This window comes from Aquarana catesbeiana, linkage group LG03 (genome assembly GCF_042186555.1).
Source record: "Aquarana catesbeiana isolate 2022-GZ linkage group LG03, ASM4218655v1, whole genome shotgun sequence".
NCBI classification, from domain to species: Eukaryota; Metazoa; Chordata; class Amphibia; order Anura; family Ranidae; genus Aquarana; species Aquarana catesbeiana.
This window is the reverse complement of record NC_133326.1, coordinates 602,414,160-602,429,657: the sequence shown is the minus strand read 5'-3', so window position 1 is coordinate 602,429,657 and position 15,498 is coordinate 602,414,160. Positions and strand designations below refer to the sequence as shown.

Below are 15,498 nucleotides of genomic sequence, written 5' to 3'. Positions count from 1 at the left end.
GGCTTCTTCGGGGCGTATAGTGATCTGTGTTTAAACATAGTAACAGTGCTCAAGGAGCCATTTTACAAACTTTAATATTCAAATATGTGCCAATAAGCAAAATTCATTCAATTTTTTTTTAAATTCCCTTGCACGTGATTGAGTAGTCAAAGTGTAAACGGGTTCACCTTGTTGGTTAAAATTCATGTTGCTAAGCAAACAGTCTCTGTAGATAAGTGTAGACTCCCGAACACGAGCCCTGTCTGCTCTAGGCTCCATTTAAAGCAGTGGATGTCTATGTTGGTGTCACAAATTGAAGGCTGATGCAAGTGATAAGGCAAATCACCCGTATGTGTGCCAAGAATGATCACAACAAGTAACATCAGGACACCAGAGCCAAATGAAAAGTTGAGGTTCAGGTGATATAGTTAATAAGGTCCTAAAAAAAACGCATCTATCAAGCTCAGCCTCTCCCAATGTTCATCAAGGGAAGGCAAAACAAATCCCCTATGCTGGAATAGTTCTGATTTTACATAGTTTATGAAGGATGGATCACGACACAAGAAACCCTTAAAGGAAGCTCACAACCTCACATATGTTATCAATGCAATAGGCATCATGGATGTTGCAGTGCAGAGCTAAAGGGCCACACTGAGAAAAACAGTCACATAATGGCACTCACACTGGTGTGACATGCAAAATCACCTGAAACACCATAAATAAACCATAATGGACTGATGCAATCAATCAAAATCCTTCTCATGATGTTCTGCTTCAGTAAAGTTAAATCTGATTGGTTGCTCTAGATGACTAAACTTGGCTTCTGCAATGGACATAACACTTGCCTGTCAATGGCCCATCTTTAATATATTTCCTGTGTCTATAGAATGTTCACCCTTTATCTTCTACTGATTCCCTGACAAAGCTGATAATAACTGCCCAACTGGAAATACCAACAACTGCAATTAATATATCTGCTAAAAATCTACAAGTTTCAGCATGCTGATGAGGCCCTGGCTAGCTGGCCATGTTGCAACTATAATGAGCCGTCTTGATGATCTATGAAAGGGCCTGCTATTTCCAACTGGCCCTGATTTCCTGGCGCCTCCCTAAGGTTTAATTTATTTATTTATTTTGCAAGGGTTAAATGTTTATATAAAATATAGTGTACTGCCGCTGACTCCATATTTAATGTTAAAATGAAAGAGCTTAGAGTAAAGTGACCCCCTGATTTACCCCATGTAGGGAAAAGTAACAGTTTCAGTTAATTCCCCCTCTCTGTAGGATCCCAGTAGGATAGACAAAGATCACACAGAGGAATGGACACAGGTAAGTATGACAATTGGGGTGTTGCTGGGGAGGGAGGTTTACCTATTTACAAGCTTACTCACCTATATTTCATGTTATTGTATTACATACACTATATTACCAAACGTATTGGTATACCTGCGTTTACACGCACATGAACTTTAATGGCATCCCAGTCTTAGTCCATAGGGTTCAATTTTGAGTTGGCCCACCCTTTGCAGCCATAACAGCTTCAACTCTTCTGGGAAGGCTGTCCACAAGGTTTAGGAGTGTGTCTATGGGAGAGTTTGACCATTCTTCCAGAAGCGCATTTGGGAGGTCAGGCACTGATGTGGACGAGAAGGCCTGGCTTGCAGTCTCCACCCTAATTCATCCCAAAGGTGTTCTATCTGGTTGAGTTCAGGACTGTGCAGGCCAGTCAGGTTCCTCCACCCCAGCTCTCTCATCCATGTCTTTATGGACCTTGCTTTGTGCACTGGTCCAAATCATTTGATGGAGGGGGGATTATGGTGTGGGATTGTTTTTCAGGAGTTGGGCTTGGCCCCTTAGTTCCAGTTAGGTGAACTCTTAAGGCATCAGCATACCAAGACATTTTGGACAATTTCATGCTCCCAACTTTGTGGGAACGGTTTGAGGGTGGCCCCTTCCTGTTCTAACATGACTTCGCACCAGTGCACAAAGCAAGGTCCATAAAGACATGGATGAGTTTGGGGTGGAGGAACTTGACTGACCTGCACAGAGTCCTGACCTCAACCCCATAGAACCCCTCGCGGAGACTGCGAGCCAGGCCTTCTCGTCCAACATTAGTGCCTGACCTTACAAATGCGCTTCTGGAAGAATGGTCAAACATTCTCATACACACACTCCTAAACCTTGTGGACAGCCTTCCCAGAAGAGCTGAAGCTGTTATAATTGCAAAGGGTGGGCCAACTCAATATTAAACCCTACGGACTAAGACTAGGATGCCATTAACCCTCCTGGCAGTATTCCAGAGTGTGGCTCAGGGTTAAATTTCAGTACCATTAGCGGTAATCCCGAGCAACACTCTGGATTGCATTGCAGAATCCTGGTCCAGGTTACTTACCTTGTCACCTGGATCCTGCGATGTCCCCCTGCTGTGTCCCCCGCCAGATGCTCTGTGTGCTGGGCCCTGTTCCCTGCAAGCGCCGCGACGCATGGGGGTGGACCCTGGTGGCAAATTCAAAAAATACAAAAAACATAACACATACAGTACACTGTAATCTGTAAGATTACATTACTGTATGAAATCATTTCACGTCTCTTTTGTCCCTAGTGCTTTGTCCAGTGCCCTGCATGCAGTTTTATATGATATATACTGTTCTTTCTGCCTGGAAACTTGAGATTGTCCATAGCAACCAAAAACTGGCCCTTTACGTCAAAAGTGGTTTTAGACCAGCTAGAAAACAGCGATAGTAAATTAGAACACTTACAAAATTGAGCGATAGTGATTTGTGGGGAAATTCATTTTATTATTATTATATTATTATTTTTTATAATTATTTATAGTTATTTATTGTATTATAATTTATGATTTTTGTGTTTCAAACTTTATCATGCCCAGAATGTCTACTAGATCCTTGTTTGGACAGATTTAAGTGTGTTAATATTAAGAATTACAGGCCTACAATATAAAACGCAAAATTTCAAAGCAAAACAATGTATCGCTTTGAGATTCAAAAATCTGACATAATCATACCACCAGGGAGGCTACAGTTCATGTGCGTGTATAGGCAGGCGTCCCAATACTTTTGGTAATATAGTGTATATAGAGATTTGTGGATTAGCCATTAGAGGGAGCTCTTAGTGGCTCATCAGCATAACTCTATTTTTCCTGAAGGAAGCTTGTATTGAGGCGGTATGGAGGCTGCCATTTCTGCAAAGAATTTTAAACTTAAGCTGACCATACATGGATTGAAGTTTTGATTCATGTATGGGCACTGTCGTTCTATATAAGACGATCTACTGATCAATTTCTGTACTACCACCCTGTTGGATTTTCCCTGCCCGATCAGCGCTGCTGGCTATAGCCGGAAATGCTGATCAGTGTATTCTGATGGAGGGGAAATCTCCCCACTGTCAGAATACAATACCTCAGCAGGAATATTCCCTCACCCAACTCAAGTGTGTGGATGGGGAAATTTGGTCAACCCCCTTGAACAAATAAAAAAGTGACTAATGCATGCTGCCTTAGCCCAGACTTTTTATTTCTGCATACTTTTTGCATGTCAGTGACAGAGAAAGTACTGCACCAAAGTCAGCCAGGCCATTAGCATTATCAGAGGACTATAACCAGTGGCAGACCCCATGTTTATCTCAGTACAGGTTTCCTTTGACAATTGATGAGATAAGATATCAGCCACACAGGGAATGCTTTGCTTCCAAAGGGTTGCCTGACTCACTGGGGTTGATTTACTAAAGGCAAATAGGCTGTTCACTTTACAAGGAAATTTTCCCCAGAGCTTAGTGAGTGTGGTGAAATTTTACTGTGTAAAGAATACCCAATCAGGTGCACAGAAAATAGAAAAACAGCATTTTTGTGTGGCACATGATCGGATGATGAATGTCAGCAGAGCTTCATCTCATTCTCTAAGCTCTTGGGAAAATTCCCTTGCAAGGTGCAACAGCCTTTTTGCCTTTAGTAAATCAAACCCAGTGATTTGCATTGTGAGAAGGAACAGTAAAGCACAACCATCGCGCAGCACTACAAATCAAGAAATAGAGACAGTTGGGGAGATTTACTAAAACTGGATAGTGTTTGCATGCGGCTCACAGCAGGGGTCCGGTGCGTGCTGGTTCACCATTTCAGGTCCGATTTCTGCCCGAATTTTGGGCTGGATTCGGACCTGAAACGGACCAAAATAAGCACATCATTTTTCCGCAAAACGCAATGGACCTGCTGCGGAGATATGTGGACCGGCTCCATAGAGAGCCGGTGAAAATCTCCTGCTATTGCGAATTGGATGCGGCGATTCCGCATCCAATTTGCATGAGCTCAGTCTAAAATCTGGTGCAGCTCTGCATAGAAACCAGTCAGCTTCCAGGTATTTTTGTCAAAGCTTAATTGAACAAGCTGAAGTTAGAAGCTGATTGGCTACCATCCCCAGCTCCACCAGATTGCTCCAGTTTTAGCATATCAACCCCTGTGTATATAAAGAACAAATATGGCTGTCCCTTGTATACATATATATTTACAAACTACATGCAGAAATACAGTTTTGAAAACAATAACACATATTGATGATATTATTTACATCAGGATCTTTACATGTTTATTCAAAATAATATTACAAGAACTATGCAAGCAATTTAATCCAGGGATTCCTAACTGGGGGTATCTATATCCCTGGGGGGAGGTGTGAACCAGATATTAAGGGTATGGGACTGGGTCCCTGAATTATTTTTAAAACCGGTTCAGGATTTTTTGCATTATTGAATGTGAAATTAAAATAGAACTATGGGTTTAGGGTTTATTTTTATTTTATTTTTTGCAGTTTTATACTTACTTAGGTGGATGCAGGATCTGTCCCCCGTCACCTCTGCACTGAAAATCGAGCGATCAAACAGCGCCGATCGCTTGGTTTTTACAGCTCCGTAAGCAGAGAGTTGCAGACTGTCAGTCACAGCTCTCTGCTCTGCCCCCTCCTCACTCATTGGAGCGCTGGGCTGGGGAGGGGCGGAGCAGGCCGTCTCAGGCTCTCAGTGGCTTTCTGAGAGGCTGAGAAGGGTGTCAGTCCAGGCACCAGGTGGATCCAGACTTCCATTGTCGCGATGACACAGTGCCTGGACTGATATCCGTGACGTCAGCAGAGAGCGGACTTCAGTCTGTGACTGGTCCCCTGAAACTACTCTGATGTCATCACATACAATGCAAGTCAGGCAGTCCTGCATTGTAAGTGAGAACGCCAAGGGATCATCCACAACCAAGACTGAAGAAGAGAGTACTGGCTTCCAGGAAGGCAAGGGATAAGGTAAGTAAAGCTGCTTTTCAATGGAATCCTAGACAAAAATGAGCATGTAACTCTTGCAGCGCGGAAGGAAAAGAGGAGTGTTTGGGGATCTACAAGGGTAGTTTTTAATTCTCCCTGAAGTTCAGCTTTAGCTGTTCACACCGGTGCAGCTTCGAAATCCTGCTACCTCAGCGTGATTTCAAAGCCACACATCAGTGCGATTTGCACTGCCGATTTCATTGCGGCTTGTGACTTCATACAACAGCAGTCATTGCAAGTCACAATGAAATCCACAAAAAGCAGTACAGGAACCTTTTTTCAAAGTCGCTGCGACATGAGTCCTGGCACCTTGAACGGTTTCATTGCCGATTATGGGGTGCGACTTGTCATGCGATTTGGAACTGTCCAATCACACCGATGTGAATGGGGGGCTAAAAATCTAGATGATGTTCCATATCACATGTATGTAACATTGTTAATAATTGTATCTCCATTCCATGTAAGGCTGTACAAAAGCAGCAAACACCCTCACTAGTTGTAGCTAGCCTGTGTATTTGTGATTGGTCATTTTTGTATGAAAAAAATGATGAAATCTTCATGATTTATTTTTTTTTTTTCATTTGTTGTGTTATATATAAAGAAAAGTTATTTACACCTTTTAAAACTATATAGGTTTCTTATAAGACTGATGATAATGATTTTTACAGTCTGGCTAAGGGAATGGGGCCATATTAAGCTATTTATTTATGAAAACTGTCAAAAGTTCATAAATCCATTAGGATTTATGAAGCGGATTTATGAAGCACAACGCCTCCCCAGAATGGATGTGCCTTTGTTATTATGTTTATGCTGAATCTGTATTTTTTTTTTTGACGGTATTTATGTATAATCTGTAATCTGTAGTAGTATGTTTATATAGGATGTGTCATTGTAATTATATTGTGTATAGACAGTAGAGATCCTGGAAAGGGTGGATTATCATTCTGTGACCTGCACAAGACTGCCTGTGTAATAATCCTGCCTGCTGCCATTATTACCCACTCTGCCATCAATGGGGGAATAAGTGACCATTTATATTTTTGTGTTATTATTATCTTTATTAATATGATTATTATTATTAGCCTAAATATTATTGTTTTTGTCATGATGATCATTCTTAGTATTATTATTTGTTATGATGATAATATTAATAATAATAATTTATTATTAGCGGCAAAATGTGTTAAATAATTATGTAAACATACAGGGCCCGGTTTACTGTATTCATAAGCTTGGTTGCTAGGTATTTGACCTCTCTGACAATGCAATGGGAATGCCCTCTCTCTTATTTACTAAATGGGAAAAGCAATGTGTATGAATGTTTGTATGTGAAATTTGAGCAAACAACTGGCTGAATTTAGATACCCCCCAAAGTCAGAGCAGCATATTTCCGAGCACAGGTCCACAGAAACACACCAGCAAGATTTTTACAATTAGGGCCCATTCACACTTGTTTGCTTCTGTGCATGCATTCTAACATGCATTGTCTCATTCCTCAATGTCTGTGGCATTAAGGCAGGGCTGCCAATGCATAAGAACAGACCAAAAAAATGGGCATTCAGCATTTTTTTCAACACAGTGCACCATGATGCATGTGGTGTGTTAACATGCATTGTGGTGCACTTTAATGCATGTGTGTTGGTGCTGCATTGCCTCAGTGTATTGTGGTGCCATTCAGAATCAATTTAACTTCAATGCACTGGCGCATGTAACTTGTGTTTACACACCATGTGATAATGTGCGTTACTATAACGCGCTGCAGCGCAAAGTTGTGTTTCAGGTCTCAGATATATAGATATTTTTCTACTGTTTTTTTTTTTTCAGCAATATTTCCTGTATTGCATTCATCTATTACATTTTAAATAAATAAATAAATTAATAATGAAATAAATCTGATTCCTCCAGCATTGAATTGTATTGTATTGTATTATATTGTATTGTATTGAATTGTATTAATTGTACTGTCTGCCCTCATGTTGTAAAGCGCTGCGTAAACTGTTGGTGCTATATAAATCCTGTATAATAATAATACATAAAGTATTTAAAATAAATAAATATTGATTATATTTATGTATTGTTTCTGTATTTAATAGTTAGGAGTAGAAATGTGTCATTGCAATGATTACAAAAAAATATATATATACCAGTAGCATAAGTGTTAATATTTATCAAATAAAACAATATCTATCTTATACATTGCATTCCTGTTCTCAGAACAGAGAAAACCTGAAACCTGTCAGTCATGCCACCATGTGATAATAGAAAAATAAATTATTGTATCATGGAATCTAGATTTTTATGTCAGTGTTTTGAATAATAATAATAATAATAATAATAATAATAATAATAATAATAATAATAATAATAATAACCATTCATTAAAACGTATGGTGAAACGTATGGTGCTTGCATACCACCAAACTTGAACTATTTCTATGATCATGACCTCCTTGTATCTAACCTTCCTCTCTAATGCACATGTGCACAGTCCTGCTTGCAGGCATTTTTGTTGATGGGCATATTGAAAAATAACGAATGGGAGAGGATGTGTATGGGTACACATGCAGCTTAAGTGCCTTGTCCTATTAAAATCGATTGGTAGTGGATAGTTCAGCACCATATAAAAAAAAATGAAAATTATTTTTACTATGACTATTATAATCTTAGTTTATAAGATAATAAATATATATTTTTTTTATTGTCCAATATGGTAAATGGGTTTAATTGACTTCTGATTTATTATTGTATTTGTAAACCATTTTAAAACATTGATGTTCTGCAAGATTTTGCATTTTCTTTTTTTTCTTTATTTTTGGAATTCTAAAAGAAGCTATGTAGAATGGATGATCCTTCACTGAGGCATTTGTGAATCCTTCCCCTGAAGTCGGTGTGAAATCGCATGTGTGTTTATGTGTTGTGTATAGTGTGGGGGAAGACGCAGAAAAGGATAGTTTGCCTTCACTGCCTGCAGAAGGTTCTCTTTAGTAATACTATAAGTATTGGTATTCACGGTTGGAAAAAAAAGAGCAAAACGTTTAGTTATATTCACATCATCCTGATGAAGTTCGTACACCACCATTGTAATGTCGTATACAATACATTGTCCAGTATTATATCGATAGATAGATAGATAGATAGATAGATAGATAGATAGATAGATAGATAGATAGATAGATAGATAGATAGATAGATAGATAGATAGATAGATAATGTGTACAGCAATGCGCTATAATGTATAATCTATCTATAAGAAAAAATAAATAATAATGTAGTTTTATAGAGCATCAAATCTATATCTTCTGTATGTTAAATAATATGAAATAAAGTAACCGATCCTAAAGCATACTAACGAATATATGTAAATAACACAACGTACAATGATAAACAACATGAAACATAATGGCGGATGTAATAAATTGTATGATGACATATACAATGATACAGACAGATTCATGAATTCTTAGATATGCCTGGTAGCGGTGTACAAGTAGGTGGAATATAACTATGTTATAAACATGACGCTTTTTGTTACATAGATAACATTATGTATTTTCTCTGTGATTTTTTTTTTTTTTTGGTTTAGGATTGTGAAAAGCTGACACAATTTGTATCACTTAGCAATAAAGACCATTACACATAAATGGATCTGGGATGCAACTAAACAGATTCATTGCCGATTACTGGGAATGGGGCCCCAGAGATAGATAGATAGATAGATAGATAGATAGATAGATAGATAGATAGATAGATAGATAGATAGATAGATAGATAGATAGATAAAGATGTATATATCTATCTATCTATCTATCTATCTATCTATCTATAGATAGATAGATAGATAGATCTATAATTTTCTATATATATATATATATTATATATATATATATATATATATATATATATATATATATATATATATATATATATATATATGTGTGTGTATATATATATATATATATATATATATATATATATATATATATATATATATAAATATATATATATAAATAAAGATATATATTAGCATGTTATAATTTCAGTAAAATTCGAGAAATTGGAAAACAGAATACAATCAGGTATTATAGAATACAAATAATGTATATATATATATATATATATATATATATATATATATATATATATATATATATATATATATATATATGTAAATGTCTTGCTAATTATTTACAGATAAACTATGGATACATCGGGAAGGATGCCTATCTCTTGGCATACACAGGGAGATGGGCATAGCTGTGCCATGGCTGGTCTGTGAATTATGACCCTCCTCCACCTCCCCACACAAAATAATACAAATATCCTCTTTAAAAGGGAGAAACCAAATCCACGAAGCTGAAATGACATAAAAACAAAGCGGCCCTCCCTGTCTGATCTCCCCCTGAGCTGCATCCATCAGGAGGGCTGTTAAAGTGTCATTGTCAGGGGACACAACAAGGCTCGTCCCCTCCCGGCCACCCGGGCAAATTATCTGCTAATTAACTTGTGTTCTAATGGAGATCGCCAACCACTGTCCCCGCCGGGTTGCCCGCATGGAATTTCTAATAATAATAAAACAATATAAATATATATATTCTTTTCTTTTTTTTTTAAATAGAGTGCACCTAGTTACACTACCTGTATTCTGTGATTTTAGATGATATTATTGAATGATCATGCAGCTATACAATTCTCTGACAGTCAGGGGTGTCAGTACGATCTGGTCTTTATGTGTGTGTTTATTACAGCACAGTGGTAGAGATTGAGCAGATCATAATAATTTTGTACTAATCGGAAATGGCTGTGCCTGGTATACAGGGGGATATAGAGACACTGGAAATAATTGTAGATTTATTGATGATGTGTACAGGGGAGGGGGCAGTGGATAAATGAGGACAATGCAGTTGATAGGAATAAACAGAAGTGAATGGTGATAATTGAACAAGCACGGGGCAGATGCTCCTCATCACCCACACACCAGCCCCTGGGTACACTCACCCCCTGCTCTCCTGCCACCTCTACATAGGATAACACTCCTATCGGTAGGTCCACCTGCAGGTGGGTGGCACTCCTACTGTCTAATCTGATGGACACAAATCGTTTGATGTTCAATAGGATTGTAATTTAAGATCATTCTATATCATCCAGCCATTCAAATGCCTTTCCTTATTTCTGAGGACATCATATCGCCTGGATCTATCAAACATCGCTGGATATCTACACATTAGTCGGTGAACAGACAACAGCATTTGGTACGATTCGATTGGATAGAGCAAATCGTCCGATCTGAATTGTATATTAGATGAGCCAACATCCAGATTACATCCACAGATATTGTGGTCATCAGACAGAGAACATTAAACCAGAAACAGGAAATCCTTCCCCTAAACAGATAGAGATAGATAGATAGATAGATAGATAGATAGATAGATAGATAGATAGATAGATAGATAGATGATAGATAGATACAAATGTTTTACATTTCCTATAGAGAGATCGCTGTACAGTCACACTTCTTGCGATCTGAGCATACAAGAGCCGATCAGCAGTCGGTGATCCCTATCACTCCTCATCCCTTGTATCTATAATTATAAATAGATATCTACACAGATCCAGTGGTGACACGGGTAGTAGGGTTTCCCCAGCACAGTGCCACCCATATATGACATCTACACCAAATAGACTGTCAGCTCTTCAGTACAGGCTGCTCCAATATTGTTCAAATGGGTCCAATCTAGCTGTTCAGTTCATTTGCTTCCTCTGATACAATAGACGTTATATACACCATAATCTATACATTATTATTACAGAGAGGTCTATGTATGGAGAGTGTACAGCACCATAGACAGGGCTCTACTCACCGGATCGGAGGCTGGTATGAGGCATAGTCCTGAGCTGTCCTATGGACGATGTCCTGCTCAGATAAGTCCAATAGGGAGAGTGGAGGAGATCCACCGTGCCAGGCGACCTGCGGAGGAGACACCATTCACTCATTGTATAGGGCACAAAGGTCTGGGGGTGCAGGAATCACCTGGAGGCTAGGGGACATAGAAGACCCATGGGGGTTAAGGGGTACAGGAATCACACTGAGGGTAGGAGACATTGAAGACCCATGGAGGTTAGGGGGAACAGGAACTGCATGGAGGGTAGGGGGCATAGGAGTAGGAGACACATGGAGGTAAGGGGGTACAGGAACCAGATGGAGGGTAGGGGGCATAGGAGATCCATTGAGCTTAGGGGGTACAGGAACCACTTGGAGGGAAGGGGGTATAGCAGACCCACTGGAGTTTAGGGGAAACATGAATCACATGGAAGGGATGAAGCAGAGGAACCCCATGGAGAGGGAGGGGGAGTAACCCCTCTGGGAACAAGGGGCACGGAAAATCCAACGAGGGTAGAGTACATAGGAACTTCGTTGAGGGAGAAGGCAAAAGAACCCCAGTGTAGGGTATGGAGCACAGGAACCCCATAGAGGGCACGGGGCACAGAAACCCCTGGGAGGGTAGAGTGCATAGGAACCCACTGGATGGCAGGGGGCACAGAAACATTATAAAGGACAAGGAACAGAGGGGCCCCATAGATAGAAGAGGGCAGATGAACCCTATGTAAGGCAAAGGGCACAGAACCATCATGTAGGTTAGGGAGCAGAGGTACCCCAAAGCAGGAAGAAGGCCGAGGAACTCCATGGGGGGGCAGGCGTAGAGGAGCCCCATGAATTACAGGGGGCAAAGGAAACCTATAAAACACAGAGCGTACAGGGAACTCATAAAAGACAGGGGACACCTAGAAGTCCTAAGGAGGGCAGGGGGCACAGGAACCCCAAAGAGTGCAGAGCGTACAGAAACTCTGCAAAGAACTGGGGTCAAAGATAGACTGAGTGGCCAAAGCACTCTATGGGGTGCAAGGGCACTGGTACATAGGTTAGGATGAATAGCCACTCAGTGAAGGGTAAAGGGCATAAACACCCCAATAAATGGCACATATACTAAAAACCAGAGTTGGTGGTTACAATATTCAGATAGTGGTAACAACTCCATGTATCATTTGGAAATCAACTACAGGGTGAGATCATAGAAAACCTCCTCCTCCCCACCAAAGAATCCCACCTGCCTGCTCTTCTGCAGCATAAAAAGGTACATTCTAAATTCAATACATACCAGCTATAGATAATTACAACACGGAAACATTTAGATAAACTGGCAAGAGATCAAACGAAATACCAATAGAAAGAAAGAAGGCATGCAATAAATACAGCTAGCCATATAGATAGAAAAATAAATAAATAGATCAAACAGACAGACACATAGATAGTATATAAAGGCAGAACATACAGATGATGAAGACAGAGGATGCTCCCAGCTGTGTCTTGTCTCTGGAGGACCTCTCACCCTCACACTTTACACGAAGTTTGTCCACCAAGCAAAGGGTCTGGGGGAGGATTTATCCCATGGAGGGGGTCTCAGGGCTGCCTGGTACAGCACACACAGCACTGATTGGCTGCAGGTGCTTCAGGGGGGCTGGAAGGAGGGAACTGCACATGGATGGCTGATTTCAAAAGATTCCACATCCTACACTACAAGGTTCTCAGAGACTACAATATGCTAGATGACATATGATTCCCAGATAAAAGATAAATAGATAGATAGATAAAAGGATAGATATATAGATGGATAGAAGGATAGATAGATAGATAGATAGATAGATAGATAGATAGATAGATAGATAGATAGATAGATAGATAGATAGATAGATAGATAGATAGATAGATAGATAGATAGATAGATAGATAGATAGAGAATTTTGAAGGTGGGATCACTGTTATGTTGAACATATACCTCTTGAAATGTGTCCATCTATGATGTGTGGCACATGATAGATATAGATAGAAAAAAAGAAAGATGGATACATTATCATTGTATGCTTGTTAGGTAAATTACTATTTCTGCCCCATCATATATTTTCCCAGTCTTAGGATTTTTGTATCCAGAAAAAAAATAACCAACCATCTGGAGAAATATATAATCATAGAGATATTGGGTAAATTACTAAAGGAGTAGAGATATTTCACTTTGCAAAGTATGTGTTCAGGGCTCTTAGTAATTATGGTGGGGCTGTGTACACTTCAGACATTTAATCATGTCCAAAAAGAATTCTGTATTTTGTATTTCCCTATATAGAATGAACACAGCTTCACCTTATTTACTGAGTCCAATGCACATGCACTTTGTTAAGTGGACAGTCACTATTCCTTTGATAGATCAACCCCAGTGAGGTTGGATTTCTAATGGGGCAGAGAATGTTTGCTGAGTTTAGCTACTATAGTTCATTATATTGATTCAGGTCTGTAGAGAGCCCAACAGCCAACTGAAAGAGGTTGTACAACAGACTGACAACATGACTTCACTTGAAATTGCAGAATTTCAAAGCCGCATGTCTGTGCGACTTCAGGTGTGACTTGGCTGACATCTGTGCGACGTAATGTACAGATGTTTATGCAAGTCACACCTGAAATTGCTAAAAATAGTGCAGGAACTTCTTTTTCAAATCAGTGCAGCACCGCAAAGTTGGCGTTGCGCTGATTTTAACAGTTCCATTGTTGACAATAGGCTGCGACTTATCATGCGATTTGGACTGTCGCTCCAGTGTGAACGAGGGCTTAGGCTCAGTTCACACTTGTGTAACTTGTCATGTGACTTGCGACACATTAAACATTCTGAATGAACCCTCTGCTATATACCCTTTCTGCATAGGTGTGCACAGCCTATTGCATTAGGGTGTACACCCCAAACACACGGAGCTTTCTCTACAGCCTCAGCTGCACTGGTCAGTGATGAATGGGAAGTGCTCTGTGCTGAGCAGCTTCCTGTTCATTCAGAAATGGAAGCATAGTAAACATGGTTTACCATGCTTCAGTTATGATTAAACACAGCGAGTGTGTTCACTGTGTTCATTAAGAAAAGGAAGAAGCTGGGGGGGGGGGGGTTGGAAGAGAAGTGGAGGAAAGCCAGCAGCACTGCTGTGGTGGGAGTGGGGGGGGGTTGGAAGAGGAGAGGAGGAAAGCCAGCAGCACTGCTGTGGTGGGGGGGGGGGGGTGCAACACGGAGGGGAAGCCAGGCAGTAGGGGGAATCAGCTCTGCTCAGGGTGATTAGGGTGTGTCTGGCACACCACCTGCACACGCCTATGCCTTTCTGGCAAACTTTACAATGAAAAACAGGGATTTTTAGTTTGCATATATTGCAATACATGTTTAAGCTGACATACTGCGTCAAAGTAATCCCTCTTATGGCCAGTCCTACTCTGCTCTGCCATTGCAAATGCCACGGTGGACACAATGCCAACATGGGGCAAACAGACACAAAGTGGGGGAGAGCTTCTTGCTTCAGGCCTGGTCACTGACCTGTATTGCAACTTCTAGAAACAAGATGTGCTCAAATCCCGTTAGCTTGTACATGTACTGTATATAATCTATCAAGTGCTAAAGGGGTATGACCACATGTTAACACTAGAAATTCTGGATGAACCCTCTGCACGCTGCTATGTACCCTTTCTGACAAACTTTGCAATAAAAAACAGGGACTTTTTGTTCTTGTTTCTGTTGCGACACATAAAGTCACATGACAAGTAAAAACGTATTTATTTAAATGGTACCTGCTTCAATCTATGTAACTAAAGTTGCAGCGCCTTAAAAAAAAAGGTTCCTGCACTACCTTAATGTGACTTTCTTGTGACTTGAGAGCCATAAAGTGTAATAAGTTGCATGAAAGTTGCACTGGAAATCACACAACTTTAGAGTCACATTAGTGTGAACCGAGCCTTAGCATTGTCAGCATGCAACAGGATGTGTGTTACTGGCAGGATCTCCATTTAAGAAACTGAAGCTGATTAAGTAAAGTCAATTTACTTAAAGGCATAGTCCACCTTTCATACCATGTTTCATGATACCATGTTTCATGATATTGATATATGTATTAGGGTGTAACGTGAAACATGGTCGCATGGTTTCATGTGATTGGAGCCTCCGGCTCTAATGACGTGCTTAAAAAAAAAAAATGCCCATTGAAATCCATGTGTCCGGCGCCCTCCATGGAGATTAGGGGGTCAGATGCATGGATAAGGAGGGGCGGCCCCTGCGCCCCTTATGGACGGACCGCCACTGCTTATACCTCTAAATATTTCTTACTAAAGGTGGACACTGCATAAATATTC

At 40.1% G+C, this 15,498-nt stretch overlaps 1 protein-coding gene across 5 annotated transcripts in view; it reads right to left on the bottom strand.

Moving 5' to 3' along the window:
• Nucleotides 1-12,708, bottom strand: part of PAX8 (paired box 8) — a 45,513-nt gene extending 32,805 nt beyond the window's left edge. For all 5 annotated transcript variants that reach the window (XM_073622102.1, XM_073622098.1, XM_073622100.1 and 2 more), the window contains exons 1-2: nucleotides 12,623-12,708; nucleotides 11,153-11,259 (exon numbers count right to left, since the gene is read on the bottom strand). In XM_073622102.1, coding sequence (XP_073478203.1) covers nucleotides 11,153-11,177 — 25 coding nt within the window. In that variant the 5' untranslated portion in view covers nucleotides 11,178-11,259; nucleotides 12,623-12,708. The remainder of the gene's footprint in view (nucleotides 1-11,152; nucleotides 11,260-12,622) is intronic.
• Between the last annotated feature and the right edge of the window lie 2,790 nt (nucleotides 12,709-15,498).